This window comes from Lepidochelys kempii, chromosome 9, assembly GCF_965140285.1.
Source record: "Lepidochelys kempii isolate rLepKem1 chromosome 9, rLepKem1.hap1, whole genome shotgun sequence".
Taxonomy (NCBI): domain Eukaryota; kingdom Metazoa; phylum Chordata; order Testudines; family Cheloniidae; genus Lepidochelys; species Lepidochelys kempii.
The window spans coordinates 44,787,953-44,810,250 of record NC_136388.1 but is presented as its reverse complement, the minus strand read 5'-3'; the positions used below and the strand labels follow the sequence as shown (position 1 = coordinate 44,810,250).

The 22,298-nt window shown below is 43.8% G+C and overlaps 1 protein-coding gene across 5 annotated transcripts in view; it reads right to left on the bottom strand.

The window, feature by feature from the left end:
- Positions 1 to 7,015: 7,015 nt before the first annotated feature.
- MAP6D1 (MAP6 domain containing 1) overlaps positions 7,016 to 22,298 on the bottom strand; it is a 30,306-nt gene continuing 15,023 nt past the window's right edge. For 2 of the 5 annotated variants that reach the window (XR_012160822.2, XR_012160820.2), the window contains 3 exons: positions 14,741 to 14,858; positions 13,063 to 13,429; positions 9,187 to 9,258 (listed from right to left, as the gene is read on the bottom strand). Coding sequence is in view for 1 of the 5 variants with exons in the window: in XM_073360062.2 (XP_073216163.2) it covers positions 9,181 to 9,258; positions 14,741 to 14,858 (196 nt within the window). In the remaining 4 variants the exon portion in view is untranslated. Of the gene's footprint in view, positions 9,259 to 13,062; positions 13,430 to 14,740; positions 14,859 to 22,298 lie in introns of those variants that run through there. The other 3 variants (XM_073360062.2, XR_012160821.2, XR_012160823.2) reach the window with 3 other exon arrangements.

Genomic DNA, 22,298 nt, shown 5'->3' with positions numbered 1-22,298 from the left:
TGGGCGCATTGCCCCACGCAGCAGTCTGGCCCTTAAGGGCATAGATGTTGCGGCGGGAGTAATTGACGCTGACTATACCGGGGAGGTGAAGGTGCTGTTGGTTCACAACAGCCTGCAGGCAGTAACCCTTTCCCAAGGCGAATGTATTGCGCAGTTGATTTGCGAGCACATTGGGTCGCCTGATGTCCAGGAGGTGGATACGCTTGCACCCACCACTCGAGCGGGAGAGTTTGGCTCGACTGGACTTGTAGTTTGGGTTCACGACCCCATCAAACATAACCTGCTCGAAGGGGAAATCCTAGCTGACGGTCCCCGGGATACTCATCTTGTGCTGATAAAAGGGGAAGATGCCCCAATTTATGTGCCCTCTAAGCATCTTTCTTCCAGGCAACCATAACTGCCGCACTGAAGTTCAGGCGGGGGTCCATGGAGTGTCCCGGTTGCATCACCCGAAGGCCAACACTTGCAATGGCCCTACAGTGTGTTCTCTACGGCATAATCCTCGAACTAATTTTAGCTGCAATAGGTGACCAAGCCACATGGCACCAGAACTTGGCCGTCCAGTGGATGCAATCAGTGGCTCTAGCAGATAACAAATCAGACTGTTGGTACTGTGCACATGCCCCCAGTTGGCAAGTGCTGGTATTCCATGGGCCGCAGTGCCATGGAATGAATCCTGGGCCCTTAACGACACCACCTTTCTCACTAAGTATAATGAAACGCCCCCTTACCGGCGCCAAGGGACACCGGTAGTGGTACTGGGAGACACGTATTGGTGTGTTCAGCAGCTTTCGGCGACGGACGCCTCTCGTTCCATAGGAGAACTTCCCCTTTCCTCGTGTGCAGTGATAGCAGAATACCTGCCAGACACCGGGCAATTTAACGTTACTGCTGGCCCACCCGAACTGCACAGCGAGTGGATGACTGGAGAGGTGTGGGTCTCAAGTAACAATTGCTCCGGTTCTTCCAAAACCAATTTGACTTATACCTATGGCACCACCCTTCGCCATCGGTGGTGGCGTTGGGGCGAGTGGGGACTACATACCCGTGGTTTTCTGTATTCCTACAATGCCAGTGCCCCTGTATGGAGAACGTTCCTCAGCACAGTTAGGTGCATGCAAACCCTGCGTGCACATTACTGGTCTCAGCATAACCAAAGCTCTGATAGTTGGTGTCACAACACCTCAGATAGCACATGGCTCCCCACAGCAGGGTTGCTGGGGCTGTACTGGCTATGCGGCCGTTGGGTATATAAACCCCTACCCAACCAATGGTGTGGACCGTGCACATTGGGACAGCTCCTTCCCTATACGTATGGAATGCAAACCATGCACGCTCATGCAGTGCAGAATTACATATTGGTGGCACGTCCACGACAGAGCCCAAACCCCATTGTGCAGAGACCCATGGGCTTTCATCAGTTTGTCCGCGCTTTCCTCCCCTGGCTAGGGGTGGCTGAACTGGAGGGGGCTAGTGTAAATATTTCAGCCACAGTTGAGGTTACAGAGAATAATGCCATAGATGCAATTCAAGCCTTGCAATTAGAAGTAGCTTCTTTGTCACAAGCTGTATTACAAAATTGTATGGCGTTGGACTATTTATTAATGAAAGTTGTTGTTTTTACTCAAATCAGGATAAGCGTATCGAGCCTGATGTTCATAATATGATGGACCACTTGAAGGTGTTACATGACATGGGCTCTGAGACTTCTGTATGGGATGACCTTTGACAGTGGCTAACAGCCTGGCTTCTGGATCTGGACACCTGTGGGAGACGCATCAGGCTCCTGCTATTGATTGGACTACTGGGCTTTGTATGTGCATTTGTCATTCTTCAATGCTGTGTGAATTCCTCCTCCGCCCTCCTGGCCCAACCAGCAACCCCCAAACCAGTGCGCACGCTCACCGTGCACTGGTGACAGTAACTAATACACCTCAGTCTTCCAAGGGGTGGAGTGTAGGGGCAAGGTTGCGGAAGACTAGCAAGGAGCTAAGTGGTGGACTGAGTACGTGACTGGACGTAAGCGGAGGATGCAGGCAGTTTCAATTAACTTTGTCTGACAGACCCTGCCAAAAGATATCTTATCATAGCTCAGCATATGTTTGCTTGTGAACTAGTTTGTGTAACCCTTCTGCCCATCAGAGTTGGCAGCAACAAGGGCTGGGTTGAGTATCTAGGGGTTCCATTCCAATAACACAACGCAAAACCAGCTTGAGCCCCATCCACTGACCTGGGACAAATATATACCACACCCCCGGGAGCCTCTAAGAGGCAATACTTCCCTTCTCGCAAGCACAGAGTCTGAGTGTAGCGAAAGCCTTTTAATAACAGAGAGAAACAATGTGGCATTATGTTGGGAAAATACCACCAACAGGATTCATAACACAACCCATGAGCCAGAACTCACCCCAAGCAAATTGGGCCATGTCCTTTCCCTTTGGTTCTTGAGTCCAGCAACCCAAAAGTCCCCCAAAGTCCCAAAAGTCCAACAACCCAGAAGTCTCTGTCCCTGGTCAGTGCAGCCCCAGAGTTCAAAAGTTTATCTGCAGAGTTTTACCTCCCAACCTGGGTAGAAATAGGGGAGGCTAAGGGGCACTTTACGTGGTCCAAAGCCGACTGCCCAACCTCTCCATGGGGCTCCGCTCCACCAGCTGCCCCACAAATTGTTCTGCTCCTCCAGCCATCCTGCAAACTGCTCCACCGTATATCTTCAGGCCCCCCCACTACTTAACACAACACTCAGTGATTTCAGCTCTTAGTAATTTTATCTCTTTAGTGATTTCAGCTTGTAGTAGGGGAACCTCAGTGCTAGTGCACCATTAGCCCAAAGTGAATTCAGCTCAGCAGCCTGTAACCAGACTTATAGTGGAATCAAAACTAGCTCTGATATTCTACCATAGAGAGAGAAGAAGGTGTAATTAGCATATAGGGCCCTCATCAGGGGGCCCATACTACCTAATATTAATACTTATCACACAGCCTCTCTCAATTCACTGGGTTTTGGAACCCATGACCCTTGCCTAGTGAGTGCTGCTTAGTTGATGGTGAGTCCCTCCGTCATAACAAAAGGCCAAGTACAGTTCCACTGTCCTTGATTCACATAATCAGAATAATAACAGTTTATTCTTCCTGCCCCAATAACAGAGAAACTGGGGTTCCTACAACAGCCAAAGTGACCATCTAGGCGGGGTGGGTGTGCCTATGCAAATGAGATCAGTCCCTGAAGTTATTTTCCATAACCCACCACGACTCACCATCAGATGTCAGGGTAGAGCTCATCCTGACTCTGCTTACATTTGTATAACAAGCATAAATCATACACGTAAGAATAGAACCAGCTGTTGACCCCATGTAACTCTGAGATAAGCGCGGAGAACATAGCACTGCAGAGGACTCCCCCCGCAGTGGAGTCCTGCCTGGTCAGCTGTCCCAAATGGCCAGAGTCCCCTGCAACCCCTCCGCGCGTCCTAGGGGCTCCCCGCGCAGATTGGCGTGTAAGTTCTTCCTTCCATAAAGCGTAGTTTACTATTCTTAGGCCTGAGCATCCTCCTTTCGCTGGTATCTCATCCCCCGCCCTTGCGGGCACAGGAAGGGTGCCCCATAGAGTCCCCCACTAGCTCTGCTGTTGATTATGCTTCAGGCTGTGAGCAGGTGGCAATTTACAGGAGTTCGTTCTACAGGCATCAGCATGCATGTATGCATGGTGATTGTAAGCACCATGAGGTGCACTGCTCTGCAGGGGTGTCTCCTTCCACACCCACCCTCAGCCAGCATCTGCTGCCCTAGCTCCTGCTGCCTGCGAGAACATGGAACCTCAAATGGCTTCAAAGCAAAACATGCCATTCAGTGGGGTAGGGCTGAGGTGTAAAGCCCAAGAGCAATTAGAGACTACGCAACTGGAAGAACCTTACTAAGACAAGTGGGGGAGAGGAGACAAATGGTACAGAAGTAGCCCCTCCCCCTGCTAGTGCTCTCTGTGAAAGTTTTCCCTCTTATAGGAACTTTTTCCCAGCATGCCGTTCTGGGACTGGCCCTTTAAATTGGGCAGAGACAAGCTGCTCTAGCCCTCAAGAGGCCATTTTTCAAGGGACTACTGCTGGCTGCATTTCCCCTTCTTCTCCAGCTGGGAAGTAAGTGCCTGTTAAGTTTTTCTCTGCTTTTCCTAAAGGCGTGGGGTCCTCTCATACAAGGTACCTCTGTGGGCAGTTGCAGCAAGGCTGTATTTTGGTGACCTTCAGCATGCTTCTGGGGCTCAGTGGAAAGGCTTGGCCTTTCAAAGGTACATTGTGAGCTGGACGCTGCCTCGCCCAGAACAGAGCTTGTTGCCGTGTGGGTGTATCCTATGTAAGAGTTTGATGGTGTTGGCCACCATTATAAAGCAATGACTACTGTAAAATTCCCATGTGATAAGTGTGTTCTCATGATACAGGTGAGACCACAAGGCCCGTGAGGTAAAACTAAGCAGCTTTTTTCTTACTGGGAATGTGATACTCTGTAGTTAGCGTGGAAAAGGCGCTCTCAGGAGCGTGCGTGTGGAGATAGAGGGTTAGATCTACTACTATTTATATTACTGCAGTGACTAGGAGCCACAGGCCAGGACCCAAACAGAACAAAAAGGCAGCTCTAAAGAGTGACAGACTAAGTGACAACAGATGGGATACCGACAGACTGGGTAGGGAAAGAAGACAACATGACCCAGCTAGACCGGACAGACACAGGGTTGGGGGAAGGAGTTGAACACACAAGTAGATGGAACAATGTAGTGGTGGTGGCATTTGCAGTGTGGGGGGAGGGGTGTTACTTAGTAGGGGATCTGCTAAAAGGAAAGGTAAGGGGGAGAGAGCGGGGGAGGAAGGGCAGGTGTGGAGTGACGCTGAGGTAAAAAGGCAGGGAGGAAGGAGGGTTGCGCAATCAGCAAAGGGCAGAGAACAGGGTAGCATCACCAGAGGTCCTGGCTCCAACTGCTTCTGTTCCTACCAGCTGGAATTTCTGGCTGCCTGGATCCTAGTGCCCTCAGAGTGGCGGTGTCTTCCTTGCATAATTCTGGGTCCAGGAAGGTTCTGGCAGAGGGGTGGTCCTGGCTGGGCCCCCTTCTACCCTCTCCCTGGCAGCAGGAGTCTCTGGCTGTCAAAGCCATAGCTGAGGCTGCAAACCAATTCCAGGGATAATCCTATGTTTGCACACGTTATTTTCTGAAACGATCACCCGTAGGTTTGAGGAAAATCCCATAAGCTGCCACGAATTCTGCAGCTCAATGTTTTTCCTTTTTTAAAAGGATTGTTACCCACTTCACCTAGTATACAAACACTGCAGCCTTGGAACATGTAAATAGTTCTGCCAGTGGCCTTGCATCTGCATCTAAGCTTGAGAAACAATTAGTTGGCTGTTTATGGTTATGAATGATTGAAAGTCAGCTGGGAATGCACAGGGAAGAATTGTATTAATCCTGAGATGCTATGCTAGGATTCACTGCTTCTGTCTATGCGGCCTGGTATTTGTGGGGCTGGTAGGGTTGCCAATTTTGGTGGGATGGATTCCTGGCAGTTTTATCACATGACATAATTTTTAATTAAAGATTAATCTTTAATTCCTGGAGACTCCAGGCCAATCCTGGAGGGTTGGCAACCATAGGGAGTGGAGGGGTGGAACATTTGTCAGTGTCTGATTTAAGCGTGTACACACCTTAGGAACACTGAGCCCTCCTGAAGAACTAACCCTAGGAGAGGAGATGGGAGAAAAAAAGCCATGAGGCTCTAGTCATGGATTTTCCCACCCATCAGGAGAGGGGTAGGGAGGCTGTTCAGGGTTCTCCTGGTGGCATGAGCCACACACACACACCTCAGCCCCAAACTCTGCAGGTCCTGAGTACTTCCCTGACTAGGGATTCTGGTGCCTCTCCTCTGCTCTCTGATTGAATTCTCCCCTCCCTGTCTCCTGCGCAGAGAGGAACAATATGGACCTTAAGATGGCTGACGTGAATTTGCTACCTCATAGCAAGTCGGGATGTGCACCTCTCTCCTTTTCAAAGAAACTTGATACACTAAGGTGTAAAGGTTGCATAGTTAAAATAAGTCAAGAAATCCAGAAGTGACGTTTCCTACTGCATGTGAACTTGGCCTCGCTGTACATATGTGGTATTTTTAGAGCTGTGTTAAATATCTGCAATAAACTAGTATCCATGGCCAATGTAGCCAGATTAACAGACATCAGGGGATCTTAACTCCTGCATCTTCTGACTTTGAACTCTGCATCTGCAACATTTGCATTAACAAAGCTAATTTTCAAGGTAATCAACACTGGCAAAAAAAAAATTAAACTTATTACTATCCCCACAGTGTTCGAACTGCTGAGAATTCCTGGTGCTCATTTGACAGTAAATATTGTGAGGTATAAAACATCTAAAGCAACTGAATTACATGGGAACATGTTACCTGAATATAATTGAGCTTGCGCCTGAACTAACCAGGGTGGTTTTTTATAAAAACACATTTACAATCATCTGATCAAATGTTAGCTCAATGCAGTTACAAAAAGGGCAGAGAATTAAGTCTGAATATTGCTTACTAGAAATTATAACTTTTGTCCTTAGTGCTACTTCAGTGACGTTGCTCTTGGGTGACTTGTAAAGTGGTGATTTTTTCCCACTGCCCATATAAATTGTGATGGCTTTTTTTCTTTTTCCCTTGAGGATTTCTGACGGGTTTTGCTGATGTGCAGGATTTTTTTTAATCTTTCCCAGTCTGATAGACTGCGGCATTCCAAGACAATGATAACATCGACTGAGTGATTCCACTTCTCTCCACCTGTCTATGCTCAGCGTCATTGTTCTAGGCAGGCTGCTCAGTTCTATTATTTTGGACTTCCTTCTTTGTTTTGAGTGATTTAGGAGACAGTCTGTCTTCTGGATCAGTGTGTGTCTAAGTACACATCTACACAAAAATAGTTACAGATCTTTTTGTCGAAGGTCGATGTGCAATGCTATGTTTTACATCAAAATTAAGATTAGAAAAAGAACCAGTAGCCAAAATACATTTTATTAAATTAACTTTCAGTCCATTTGATAAAATACAAGCTTCATGTATTACCAGTTTGTTTACAACTGTTTTGTAGAAATATAGTAAATTAAGAAAACAAACTGAGTAGGCAGTATGTGTTGGGGTTTTTTTGCTAATAGTAAAATCCAAGAGTGAAATTAACTGAACTGTTAAAAACATTATAAACAGATTAATCAAGCAGACTATACATTTTTTTTCTTAGAAACATTTAACATGCAAAACATTTAGTGCAGTTTGAATATTTCAGTCAGTTTCCAGAAAAAATTATGATCCCCCCCCACCCCAAAACCCCAAAACGAGATAGATACATTTTTTTTTCTGCAAGTACTGATGTTAAATACTGCAGATTCATCTGGCAATAAGTCCCAACATAAAATCTGAAGAGTGCAAGAAATTTCATTCCCCCATCCCAAAGAAACTGACATTAATGGGCATATTATCTTTACTCACAGTTGAGTCTTAGTGGCTCAATCGTACCAGCTTTAATGGAACCGGCTCCATTAAATTCCTATATAATGCAATGTACGTTCTAGATACATTTCAAATATAGTCCACCAGCCTCCAGTTCAAGAGTCGTTCTTATGGAGATGATTGGCAATGTGACTGTGTTTGTATAGTCCAAAGGATCATTAAACCAGCCTTTGACTTGAGCTGGGAAAATGTTGAGAGAAAATTTCTGTAACTTCCCATTTTATCAAAGTCTGTTTCGTTGCAGATGAATGAATAACTGATTACTGGTCAAGTCTGAGGGTAACATTTCCTTTCATTCTAATAGACAAATTTCTAACACACAAACTATAACTTTTTTCTATATGACATTTTTGAAAGAAAATTAGGAAAAATGTTAAATTAGAAATAGATTAACTCTATTGCATAAACCCTTTAGATAAAAACTCTAAGCTTATCACAATCTAGATGAACGAGCGCTAGGAAAGGGTTATTAAAACAGAATGAGTAAAAGTTAATTCCACATCAGTTATCTTTTAAAAAAAAGTAATCTTTAGAATAATTAAATTTAAAATGGTCCATTTTTAAAAATGAAGGTGTGAATTACATTCTGCTTTTTTTTAAATAGAGTATCCATGTAACATTCATCTGTGGTTATTTTTAGCACTAGCATTACCAATATACAGGCAATAATTCAGTAGTTTCAAGGCAATATATTTTCCATCTTGCATAAGCAAATAGTATTTAATAAAAGTTTAAGCATATCCCTTTATTAAAGAATCTTCAGATTCCATTATGCAAAATCCATGTACACTATATACATATACCTTAAGCATGACCATTACAAATTACATCCATAAATATTTTAGATTCTGGCCCATACAATCCACAGTAGTTATCTGAGCTGACCTAATGAGTTTGCTGTCAGACAAGAGCCAAGTTGAGGCATTGTTTTTCAGGACTTTCTTGATTCTCTCTCATGCTATTGTTTGTTCTTTAGAAATTCAAACTACACCTAAGGTGGCTTTCCAACTTTGAAATATTCAGCTTTCAGCCACGAAGCCTTAGTGACTTTTTGTCTGATTTTCTTTTTCAGCGTATTATCATGCCAAAAAACTTCTAAAACACCACTGAAATCCATGCCAGCCACGGAAGTTATACTGTTTGGTGTAGTATTTCCATGTATGTGTGAGATGCTTTCTTGTTTATTTCAAACTTAAAAAAAATAAAAACAAGTTCAAAAGTCAGCTTGGATCATTCACCATCTCTTTCACTGACCTACTGTAGATGGGTCTGTTAAATAGCACTGGTTTTGGTTTTAGTTATAATTTCCATTTGTGATTTTTTTCCCCCCACAAATGCAGCTAACTGTAGGGGCATTGTCTGCAATGCTGTCTTTGCTGCCCAAAGTCAATCTCCTAATGTGATACCAGCTGGCATAGTAATGAGCCTGTTTCTACAAAAACTAGGTCATCCCTTGCAGTCTGTTTTGCCAGTTCCAAATCAAGTGCTTCGTGATTTGTGTATTCACAGATATTATGTATATATCATTACTCACTGTAGCTGCTTTTGATAATATTGTTTCTTTGATCTTAACACCCTGCATGAAAGTTGCATAGCAGGACATTTTTACAAACAACCCACATTTAAGCTGCCTGGACGTGAACCAGATCCAGGTTCACACGTTGAGGATACGAGAGGGAGCCTGGAAAACTGCAGAAGGGTTGCGGGAAAACTTGGTCTTCGCTTCTGGAATCTAAAAGGGGACATAATATGCATTAGCACCACTTCTGGGTAAAGTAATCATGTTGGTTCTTGGCCCAAATGTGTCTGGTCTCCTCTCCACAGGTTGGTCTGGAACTGTAGATGAGACTGAACCATTTTTATAGCACAGTTCCAGATCACTGTAAAAAATTGGTTCAATCAGATCCACACTGCAAGACCGGAACAGTTTGGATGGGCTGCTTCGTTGTAACTGCGTCCTTCAACACAGTTAAAGGTTATGGTGCAGGTAGGACTTGAGGCTCTGTCTACAATAGCAAGACAAGCATGTTTGAGTGATTCTTGCTGGCAGGTTGCTAATGGCTTCCTAGCCAATGTGCACAGAGTGAACTACTGACTCTTTCACAAATCTTCGCTAACATTTGTTTCACACAAACATAAAGGCAAATACATAAAGGCCTAGTGATTGGTTAAAGTCAGAGACTGGAGAAGAGGTCTGCATGGTGCAAAATCGGAACCGCTTGGAGGACACCAACAAGAGACATCTCTTCAAAAATGTCTGAGCTCAGTGCTTTATGAAATAGCAAGTGTACTGCAGTCTGGGCACACACATGCAGCATTCAGGAAGAAAAGTTAACTATTCTGAATATTCTCCATGCTTGGTTGTGATACCTTACCTCTGGTAACATTGTATGCTCTTCAAATAGGGACTGTGAGAGAGATGGCAGAGATGACTCCAGAGCAAAATTCCTATTGACTTCAATGGAGCCAGGATTTCACCCTAAGTGTAGTATCACTGTGGTGAACAGATGGTGACTACTGATGCAGGATAGCTGAAGAGCCTGTCTCTTAACATAATAAGAGACTAACTGAATTTAAATGGAATTGTCTTTACTTGTGTCTCCTGCCCAGGATTCAGAAGGTAGCTGGCCTCAAACATAACTATGTAAGTTTTGTTTGGTCTTAATTACTCTAACAGTGCTGCTGGAGGAGTGAGGAAGAGGAGCAAGGAAGAGGAGCATAAGAACAGGACATGGGAAAAAAGGAAATTAGCTATTGATCTGTTTTTTTCGCATTCCTCTGGGGATGAGTCTTAAATGCTGGTGAAGAGAATAATATTACAAACAAAGCCACTGTGGAGATCAAAGCTGGAAAACCCAAGCTAAATCCTATGTACAGGTTATTGTAAAACCATTTGTGGAACTCATTGCTAGGGGATATTCTGAAGGTCAAAAGTATAACTGGGGTCAAAAAGGAGCTAGACAAGTTCATGGAGGATAGGTCGATCAATGATTTAGTTGGGGTTGGTCCTGCTTTGAACAGGGGGTTGGACTAGATGACCTTCTGAGATCTCTTCCAACCCTAATCTGCTATGATTCTATGACTGTTAGCCAAGATGGTCAGGGACGCAACCCTATTCTCTGGGTGTCCCTAAGCATCTGACTGCCAGAAGCTGGGACTGGATGATGGGATGAATCACTTGATAATTGCCCTGTTCTGTTCATTCTTTCTGAAGCATCTGGTACCAGCCACTGGACTAGATGTACCCATTGGTCTGACCCAGTATGGCTATTCTTATGTTAACTGAATCACACATGTGTAGCAAAGCCAGGGCTTGGGCAAAAGGAAAAGCCTGAATAGTTTTTAAAGGTCTTCTATGGCCGAGTAAACACGAGTGACTTCAAAATGTATCTTCACTCTGTATGATCTAGCTGTTTCCAAGCATCATCTTCATGCCAAGCTATTGCTTTCCTCACAATAATGCTGTTTGCTTTGCTGGGTATGACAGAAAAGCCTCTGTACTCTGCTGTTCTGGGAGACAGGGCCATTACTGGCTCAGTCTGGAGAGCTTCAATATTTTGTGTCCTTGGTGGTTTCTCTCTATGCATATGCGTTTCAGATTTTATCTTTTCCTCCGATCAATAACTGAAGTTATTGATGCCGACTTCCCCTCTACCCGGAGGGTGCTCACCCCCCCACACCCTCACTTCTTCCCTTCCTCTAAGCCCCCACCCCATCCCACCTCTTCCCATCCCTGCTCCACCCTCGACCCCGTCCCTGCTCCACCCTCGACCCCGTCCCTGCTCCACCCTCGACCCCGTCCCCACTCCACCCCTTTCCGACCCCATCCCTGAGCACGCCCCAGCCCCTCTCCTCCCAGTGCCTCCTGCAAACCATGGAACAGCTGATTGCAGTGGGCAGGAGGAGTTGATCAGCAGGGCTGCTGGAGGCGAGAGGTGCTGGGGAAGAGGGGAATTGGCTGCCGGTGGGTACTAAGCACCTGCTATTTTTTTCCCCGTGGTCGGCGCCTATGACTGGAGTAAGTGCTGTTTTGGGTCTGTAACTGGTCTCTCCCACGGCATCCATAGGTCACGTGGAAGCACTGGAAGTTTTTTTTGTTTCACTGCAACATTTTGGTCAGCTTTGTGCTCTGTTTGAGTATTAAAACCTATGCTTGCAAGCACGGAGATTCTAGCAGGTCTTTTCCCCCCTTTACAATCCTGCTGTTGCTGTCCGTCTCTTTCCTCTTTTTTCAGCAGGCCCAGAATGCTCCCGTTCAGCAACTTATGACCTCTTTATCTTTGCATTCCATAAGAATGTCAACTCTTGTAATAACGTCTGATGGGGATCACACAAACTGTGGCCAAAGTTTAATATTCAAACACACTATGAGTTTTAACTCTGGTCTATGAAAGACTCAAACAAGGCAAACTACTCTGATCCTCATTTGGAGAGTTCTTTGTGGACTTCACATCCACTTGTTTTCTCTCTTCTTTAATCTCTTGGAGTCCTACTGCTGATACCACATCCCAGGCGTTGCTTCTCCGCTCCAAAAAAAGTTTGGCTGTATTGAAACACTTTGTACTTCACTGAGAACAGGACTGAAGCTGACACAACTTTATTTGACATTTTAGACTGAGATATTTTCAAGCTGCCTACGGGATCTGGATGCTCAACTTCCCATTAAATGTTTTGGGAGTTAATAAATTGTTTCAGCTTCAATCCAGTTCTCAGCAAAGCACCAGAATCAGGATATGGAATCAGCTAATTAGTGGGAACTGGAAGTCCAAATCCTCCAGGTGGCTTTGAAAAACTTAGCCTTAATATTGTGCACCATTCTCCTCTCCTCCCTTGCTATGGAAAATCAACAGTCTCTGGTGCTCAGCTGTAATGCTTTCTTCTTTGCCCCTCAATCAGCCCCTTGTGATGACAGTGCTTCCTGTGGTACCATCTGCCTGCTATTCTGACAGATTCTGTGGGCCAGGCTCCTTGTACACTAATGTCCAATTGACCTAAATTCTGCTGAAATGCCTGTTCATTCTGCAGTACCCCAGTGCAACAGACTGGCGAGTCAGTGGCATCTTTAAGTAAGTTTTTAAAGGGCTAGAGGCTGCTCTTGAATTAAATATGAAAATGAATAATACAAGCAGAACCTTGTCCCTTGTGTGGCCTTGATATTACATTCAATTTTATGCTGTTCCTACATTTGTCATTTTCAATGTGCTACAGAATTTTGTACTGCAAACATATAAGTGCACTGCAGGGGTTGTCTGAGGCAGGCTGGAAGTTTAGGCCGCTGGAAAAGGGGAAGGCAGTTTGCAATTACAGGATAAGCACATTAGCTGTATGTTCGTTAAAATCATCCACAGTGAAATGGTTAAGTGTTGACACCCATTTGCTGCCCCCATCTGCTGCCCCCATTTGATTTCTAAATTAACATCCCCTGGAGATGAATGGGACAGTCACCACCAGGGAGACTCCACTGCAGCTATTTAATTGGGTTCACAGTTGGAAGGCTTTCTTTGCAATGATCAGGGCTACAAATGTATGTATTTACTTTTCATCAAAGCTGGAGAGCAATTCTGTGGCCAGGGCTGGATTCTGCAATGTTGCACAATCCATTTCTTCACCTAGCTTCCCAAGTAACCCTTCCTCAAATGGCGGAAAGGTAGAGAGAGCCGTACAGAGATCTGCTTGTGTCCACTTTGTGTTCAAGTTGACCAGATGCCACTGTGCCAGTGGACTCGGCAGAAGAGCAGAAAGAGATGTAAGCTCTGCAGCACTGCTTCTTGGCACCCCTACCACCTCTGCCAGATTTAGATTTCTCTACATGATGTTGCTGTATGGCCAGTGTCTCAAGTTTATGGCCGATGCTGGTTGTATTCGAATGCAACAGCAATGGATCAAATATGGATCTGGGCCTCCTACAGAAATAAAACACAGAGCAGATTTTTGAAGTTTGAAATTTTTTTCCGAGCTCCTTGGCTTTTAATTCTAGTTCTAGTTGTTGGGGCTTCTCTCAGCTCAAGGCTTGGGGGAGGGGTACCTTTTTGGTGAACAGGAAAAAAGTAACTTCATCTTCTGCCATCTGTGAGATGAGAGGGACTCCAGCCTTAAAATGCATCGTTTTAATGAGTCTACATCACTGGTCCTTCCCATTTTGCTGCACCACAGAAACCAGGAGAAACCTTCCTATACCCCTCAGAGCAAATGGGAGAGAGGGAGGTTGACAGAGTGGGTTTGCCTTGCAGCAGTGTTGAGGCTGTCTTGCCTGTTAGACCATGTCCATCTACTGTTCAAGGTCGATGGTGCAGCTTGTGGCCAGCTTTGGGGTTGGGCTCTAAGTACTGTAGCATTGCAGAAGGCTGCAGAGTGGGGTATTGCTCACATGTAATCTGTTCTCAGTTGGCGGGATGCTGTTTGCTTTACACATTTAAGGAGAGACTTAGGGAAACTCCTGAACAGAGAGAATGTTTGCTTGTAGGTTTTTCAGCATCCCTTGGAATTGCTTTGTAGGCAAGGAAGTGTAAGCTTGTTATATAGTGTAGTACAGTGTCTTATAAAGAGGATGAAAAAGCTCAGGGAATCCTAACATTTCTAGGATCCCAGCTTCTCTGTATCTCACTCCCTGCTTAGAACAGGTATCTTGATATTACTGGAGACTGAAGTCTCTTTCTCTGTCCATAGATGCTCAGTTCTATTTTTTTGGTGGTGGCCCCAGTGTCCACCGTCACTCTCATGCATACCTACAAACATAGGTTTGTGCACACAATGCGGTATTAATGTCAGGGTTGAGATTTTAAATGCACAGATCAGGAAATTCAAAGTTAGATGTGCTTCACAGCAAACCCTAACATCAACAGATAACATCGACGTTAGCATAATTTGACTACACTGCACATGTACAGATGGTATTAAATTGATTGTATACAGTAACACAGTACTACGGACCAAGAAGATGTCTGAGTCAAGATTACTGTGGGAACCATAATTTTGAACTTCCTGACTCCTGTGTAGTTTAAAATCTTGTCCTTAGCATTGAATTAATAGTTATGAAGACTCTCCGCCAGGTCTCTCCGAAAACAAGAGGTGACTACTGTGCAATGAGGGAAGAGCATTTGCTCAAGTCATGGCTTGGTTTCTAACCACAATACATTGGTAATATGTAAGGGGTATGGAATTTTCTTTGGGTTCTCTTCAAAAGGCCTCCAGGGTTTGTAAAAAAGTATAATTACCTTAAAATCTGCCCTGTAGCTAGTCTCTTGCACAAAATGATCTTCTGGAATAATGAAGCCTTGCTTTGTCTTTATGGGCTTTGACGGTTTGGCTCCGGTCCATGGACGATACTCCTGCCTGAAACAAGTTGGTAAAAACAGAAGGACCCAGAATACAGAATTAGTGCAGTGTACAGACAGCAGGCACCTCTGCTCAATGTGAGAGCAAATAAATACAAAAGGTAAGTTTGGGAACTGCTTACTTATAATGAGGGTGACCAGACGTCCCAATATTAGGGGCTTGTCTTATATAAGACTCCCCTCTGTCCTGATTTTTCACACTTGTTGTCTGGTCACCCTACTTATAATTTCCAACACCGTTAAATCAAACCAGTCTGCTAAGTCCACTTTTACTCCAACACCTAATAAAAGTAGACTCCCGAGCCAGCTCTGCATGCTGTATTCCTTAAAAAGCTGATGCTCAATGAAGGGTATAGAACAGCCTAGATGGACTAGGTCTGACTGCACTAGTTTCATCCTATACCTACTTGCTGGAGCTTTCATTCTCCCTTTTAGAGCCGCTTGCTGATTTCCTCCTGGAAAAAGTTGTTTTTCCTGCCTCGAGCATCTTGATTCTACACCTCAGCCCCTTAGCGTTTCACTTGCTTTCAATGAATGATTTTCTTAATGTTTCTTTATCTGGTTTTACCCCTCTTGGATGCAGTCACATCTGCCAGTGTGCAGTGTTCTCCCTATTCATGTGTCAAAGCTGCACCTCCTCTTTGCCTCATTATGGATTATCTGATGTTTCAGCCGTTATTTTCATGTGGCTAAGAGGTTGGAAAGCTTGGCTCATTAAGACTGAAGGAGAGGAAGGAAAAGGTTGTGTGAGCATGGAGTATGGCTGTGTTTGATAAGATGGGTGCAGCGGCTGCCATACCTTGCTTGCAGTGTTCAACCGGGTTCAAAAGTGGCTATTACAGTGTCTGGCTTATCCAGTAATTGGCCCTCCACCATGGTCCTCTGCACCTTTGTCACAGGGTTAACTAGTGCTCTCAATTAGGCCATTCTGGAGGCTTCAGAAGTAGCCAAATGTGTCTGCTTGTTTGGAATAGGATTAAGGGAGTCTGCTGTGTGTCTTCTGCTGTAATAATGGGAGATAGCTGGCCAGCCCCAATTGTGTGTCTAAGTGTAGAAGTGGCAGATAAAGGTTTATAGGTGATTGGAACACTACATAACAATGAATAGTGATGGGAAAAGGTACAAAAACGGAGACAGACTGAATTAGCCCAAACGAAAAGGGCTACCGATATAACTCATGGACTATGCTGAGATTGTGCCTGGTAAACAAAGGAGTGGGAAACTGGAGATCAGTGGACCAAAAATTGGTGGGTCAGAAATTAAGCCTGATTAGTCCATCCTCACATTATTTTATTGACCATTCTGCTCATCACCTCTGGTCTTGTGTGTCCTGTGTATCCTGATCAATACATCACCAAACTTTGGCATGGATTTTCTAATGGTTTTTGCCATGATATTAAGCAGGCCAAGGTGTCTGTACTCAAAACTCTGAGCCTTGCTGAACTATTTAAAGTTGTACAGTGACACGGTCATGGACTCTCTGGGCCCATTTATTCTATCAAAATCAATTCAACAGTCTTAAGCAAAAATTATGCTAACTGCTACTGCGGCAAAGGCTACAGTTCAGAGTCTTAAGCCATGTCTGGACTTGGAGAATAGATTGTTTTTTACCAGGGTTTGATCACAACCAACCAACTCTTTTTTTTCAACATGACTGCCCTGTTGATATTAGTTGGGAAGTGCTGCTTAAAATACTGATAGTTAAAATGCATTGCTAAAGCTTTGTCTAGACTGGGATTTAAAGGTGTGTTTTTAAAATGTGTAGACTTATCTTGCTCAGCTAAGCATGTGATTAAAATATACACTGCCTGGTTCTACACTAGACTTTTAAATCTAGATACAGCCTTAAAACACTACATGTTTTCCTAGTCTCAGCATGCTATAAAGCTTTAGGGTCCAGGGTACTTCAGTGCTTTGCTATCCTATGTTTCACTGCTTGGCGGATATTCAGATGAGGTGACTGCAATGAGTTCTTAAGTCTGTTCAGGACCAGTGATGGGTCTCGTTTGATAGAGGATCCTGAGGTATACAACTCCGTTCCAGGAAAGGCATACCTAGGTCTGTGGAATACAAGCTTAAGAAATCTCTGTTTCCAAACCCGTGCTTGAGTGTCCACACTGTCTTGTAAACTTAAGCTTCCAATTGCTGGACCCATGTCTCACAGCCATGCTAATGCATCCATGCTACACTACCCAGACCTTCTGACTTGGGTCGGGCTTGAGCTGCCTACAGACTGCAAAGTGACAGGTCTTGGACCCAAGTCACAGTGGGACTCAAGCTCTGACCAACCCTCCTAGTAAGGTCCTAGGACCTGGGTCCTAAGTGCATGCTGACCTGAGTCAGACTGATGTAGTGACACTAAAGGAGGTTTTGGAATTAACTGAGAAACTTAACAGTAACAAGTCACTGGGACCAGATGGCATTCACCCAAGAGTTCTGAAAGAACTCAAATGTGAAATTGTGCAACTATTAAGTATGGTTTGTAACCTGTCCTTTAAATCAGCTACTGTACCCAATGACTGGAAGATAGCTAACGTAACGCCAATATTTAAGAAGGGCTCTAGAGGTGATCCTGGCAATTACAGAGCAGTAAGTCTAATGTCAGTACCTGGCAAATTAGTTGAAACAATAGTAAAGAATAAAATTATCAGACACGTAGAAGAACATAAATTGTTGCGCAAAAGTCAACATGATTTCTGTAAAGGGAGATCATGTCTTACTAATCTATTAGAGTTCTTTGACGGAGTCAACAAACATGTGGACAAGGGGGATCCAGTGGACACAGTGTACTTAGATTTCCAGAAAGCCTTTGATAAGGTCCCTCACCAAAGGCTCTTACATAAATTAAGTTGTCATGGGATAAGAGGGAAGATCCTGTCATGGATTGAGAACTGGTTAAAAGACTGGGAACAAAGGATAGGAATAAATGGTAAATTTTCAGAATGGAGAGGGGTAACTAGTGGTGTTCCCCAAGGGTCAGTCCTAGGACCAGTCTTTTTCAACTTATTCATAAATGATCTGGAGAAAGGGGTAAACAGCGAGGTGGCAAAGTTTGCAGACGATACTAAACTGCTCAAGATAGTTAAATCCCAGGCAGACTGTGAAGAACTTGAAAAAGATCTCACAAAACTAAGTGACTGGGCAACAATTTAATGTAGATAAATGTAAAGTAATGCACATTGGAAAAAATAACCCCAACTATACATACAATATGATGGGAGCTAATTTAGCTACAACTAATCAGAAGAAAGATCTTGGAGTCATCGTGGATAGTTCTCTGAAGACGTCCACACAGTGTGCAGCGGCAGTCAAAAAAACAAACGGGATGTTAGGAATCATTAAAAAAGGGATAGAGAATAAGATGGAGAATATCTTATTGACCTTATATAAATCCATGGTATGCCCACATCTTGAATACTGCATACAGATGTGGTCCCCTCATCTCAAAAAAGATATACTGGCATTAGAAAAGGTTCAGAAAATGATTAGGGGTTTGGAAGGGGGCCCCTATGAGAAGAGATTAAAGAGGCTAGGACTTTTCAGCTTGGAAAAGAGGAGGCTATGAAAGAGGTATATAAAATCATGAGTAGTGTGGAGAAAGTGAATAAGGAAAAGTTATTTACTTGTTCCCATAATATAAGAACTAGATCTCATCTAACCTGATGCAAAAAATAAGTTACAAAGGTACTACACCTGATCAACCAAAGCCCCCTGCTAATTGATGTCTTTTTACATCCACATTTGCCTATTTTAAAAAATGTATTTCTTCTTCCTGTTCCTCTGGGGAAAACCCATAAGTACAACCACAGAAATGTGAGATGTTGCCGTTTTCATAATGTAATAATACTGTAATGATAAATAATCATTAATAAATATTGTGTAATAAGCATGTCATAAAAACAAATTTTATATTTCCAAGATCACTCCTTTTATAATTTATACTCAGGTAAAGGAGAAAATCCCTGGAAATATTAATTTTTAGGAGGGGGTTCGTGAGACTTGACATTTTAGTGAAAGGGGTTCACAGGTTGTTAAGGTTTGGGAACCACTGCGCTACAGTATATAAAAATTAAAAATGCTTAAAAATAAACATGGATATTATCCATCAACACTATAAAAAATAAAACTCAAATTCTGCCAACCCTATTCTTGTCCCATTGGTACATCTAATTATCTGGGCTATCATGTGGTAGAACTACCTGATCTAGCATGAATGATTGCAAATCCAGACCAGAGTTTCCTCAAGCAAAGTTTGATTGACACACTCAAGAGAGCAGATATCTACTGGCTAAGCCACTGCAATGTGACAGTTGACATACACTCTCTGCAGCCTCTAGTCTGTTAGGTTTTTTTCCCTCCAAGTTAAACTGAAAACACTGACATGCTGGTAGGTGACCTCTTGTGACAGATCCGTAAGGATATTAACAGTCATGTTCACTACAGTAGTGCCTGGGACCCATCTCAGGTCCCAACCCTAATGTGCTAGGCACTGCACCATCACAGACTTGCAGACAGTCCCTACTTCAAGAGTTAACAGTCAAAATAGACACACCACACAAAGGGAAGGGGAATGGGCAATGGTGAGCTGGAGCCGGTTCGCACAACTGGTTGTTAAAATTAGAAGCCGGTTTAGAACCGGTTGTTAAGGGTTGGGCAAACTCCAGCCTGCCTGAGCTGCCGGCTGGGGAGGCTCCCCTTGAGAATCCCTTTTTACTCACCCGGCAGCACTCCAGGTCTTTGGCAGCACTTCAGTGGCGGGTCCCTCCGAAGACCCGGAGCGAGTGAACGACCTGCTGCTGAAGTGCCGCCGAAGACCCAGAGCAACTGAAGGAACCGGTTCTTCAGATTTTGGCAGTTCATCACTGGGAATGGATATAATATACAGTGCATGCTCAGCTCCCAGGAAGCTGCCTGCCTCCTCAATGACTAGAATTAGAGCTGGTTGGAAAAAAGGGAGGACATTTTGCAAACACTTTTTGAAGCACCCTCCCCTTTCCTTTTTTAAATGCATTTGAAATTTTTTGACCTGCTTTAGTTAGGCTCTACAAGGAGGGTTGCCATTAAACGTTTACTTGGCCATCTGCAATTGAAAGGAGGTAGTGAGAGCAGTCCCTGTATTGTGTGTGCTCTCCAAGTTGGGCTGATTGTGTTGTCACTTCACTCTTCTGTGTTTAACCCACCAGCGTACACCCAGAATCCCTGACAGTAGGCCATGGCAAACAAGCCATTCAAATACCCAAATAATGGTTGCACTATTTAATTTTGCTGGATGCAGTATTCTGCACAAAGTGCAGCTCATCACCCACAGACTCTGAAATGTATTTTCCAATAAAGTGTCAACCTTTCTGGGGCTACCAGCCAGACCTGCAAAGTAAACACCTGTGACAGCCATAATGGGGGAAGCAGGGAGCAGTGTCAGAGACAGTAACTTAGGAACAGATCCTCATTTAGGTGCCCAACTTCCATTGATTTCAATGGGAATTAGGTACCTAAATACCTCTGAGGATCTGGGCCTTAGAATTGAAGCAGCTTTAACATCAGTAGTTTTACTCTCTGCTGTTTTGGAGTAAGGGTGAGGTATTCAGAGCTATATAAATAGAAATGACCAAAGCCATATTTGTAGGAATTGCTAAAAACTTACATTTTACAGGTAAATCCAATTATTTTAAATCCTTCCATCAACTCAAGAGCCAGTTTTCTAGCCCTAAATGCAACAGCCTCCCTGCTGTTCCTTGACAGCTGAATTGCTGTCAGAAAGTGAAATTAAGGGTTGTTTCACAGAGGAGTTTCAGGAGACGATCCTGGTGTTTTTCCAAATGGTTATCCAACAGGAGTTCTAGACAGCTTTATAGATCTATCACAATTATCCCTCTCTTCATCCTTTAACGTGGGAAGGGAATCTGTAAGACTCATCTAGTACTGTCATGATGTGTTAGGACATGAGTTGCCTGTGGAGGGAAGCCCTGAATGCACTTTGAAGGGGTGAAAGGCTCTCTATAGACTGAGGCCTACATTTAGGGAGGAAACCTCAAATAGGATCCTTCTGTTCTGGGAGAGACGAACCTTGCTCTGGTGATTGAAAGGGCACTAAGATGGGCTAGTGGAGAGGGAGCTAGAGTATATAATATAAATAGAAACTGTTGTAGTTACATAAGGCTTGGTGTGAATTCCAATTTTAAGCCTGAATAGAAATGTTTCACTGAACTGGTTAGTAGGCACAGCTTGAGTCATAGGACACTATGGTGCTAACACCTAGTAGACCTCCTATAGTCCATGTGAGAGGGGTGGTTGCTTTTGGAAAAAGGGATTTGAGTTCTTCCCCTATTACCGGTTCTTCCCGTCATGAAGTTCTGATGGGGTTGGGGGGGGGGGTATATAGCACAGCGGTGAGTGAAATCATCTCTGCATTGGTGTTTCAATATTTGGCTTAGCTTAGGCCCTCTTACTTATCTGGTCCAAACCCTTCCATATCCAGTAGAACAGTATATGCTGTCAGACTGGCCTTATGCTGCATCTTTTCCAGTGAAAAGGCAAGAGTGGCCATTAATGCTGCTAGGAAGCAGGCTGGCTGTAGCCCACAAAAGTGGGATTATTAGTAGCTAGTTTCACTGTGTCCTGGGCAGTTTTGGAAGTCAGCTGTCACCAAGGCTAAATTGTCACCCCTCTCACCTGGCAAATCCCATTTCCCTTAACCTGGCCTGCTGGCACAAGGAGTAGCAGGACTCAGCCAGGGCATAATTCTAATAGGGATTTGGAGCTGTGTCACACTGGAAATTCAGTGCTGTGTGTTGGGAGTCAGAATGATTTGAAAACCAAGTAAGGAAGAGATGACAGTTATGAAGCCAAATGAAAACTCAATAACCCCCACACTTAGGGATTTCCTAGGATGAGAACCTGCCAACTTCTATACAAGCTGCATAGCTCATTATCCCTTCTTGTCTTTGTGAGCAGTATATTTAGTGGCCATGCAATGGAATTTTTAACACTACCTGACACAGCAAAGTCACCCTGGGAAGTGGCTGCATACCAGTGTACTTTTAGTAAACAGTCTGCAAGATTTCACCATATGCTTTTGAAATAATAAACAGGCTTTATCTGTGAGATACAAAGGAAGGTTCTACCATTTGCTCAAAATGTAGGGCATCATGGAATTTCTTTATCAGGTATAATAATCCACTGAAATTCTGTATTATAAATATTACACATCTGCTTTTAGACAGTGCCAATGTCTGTATTTTAATACTCTACTGTATGTACTGCCTGAAACTGATGCTGTGAAAACTATATGAAAAGTCTATTTTTGTTTTCACTCTTTTTGGGAGCAGTGCATTTTTAATATTATTGCTGGTTAAAAACAAAGTAAATACAAAACGTTGAAATATTTTATGCATGGATTCTATTATTGTAATGTTGGGGTTGTCTCTTTTTTAACTTTGCT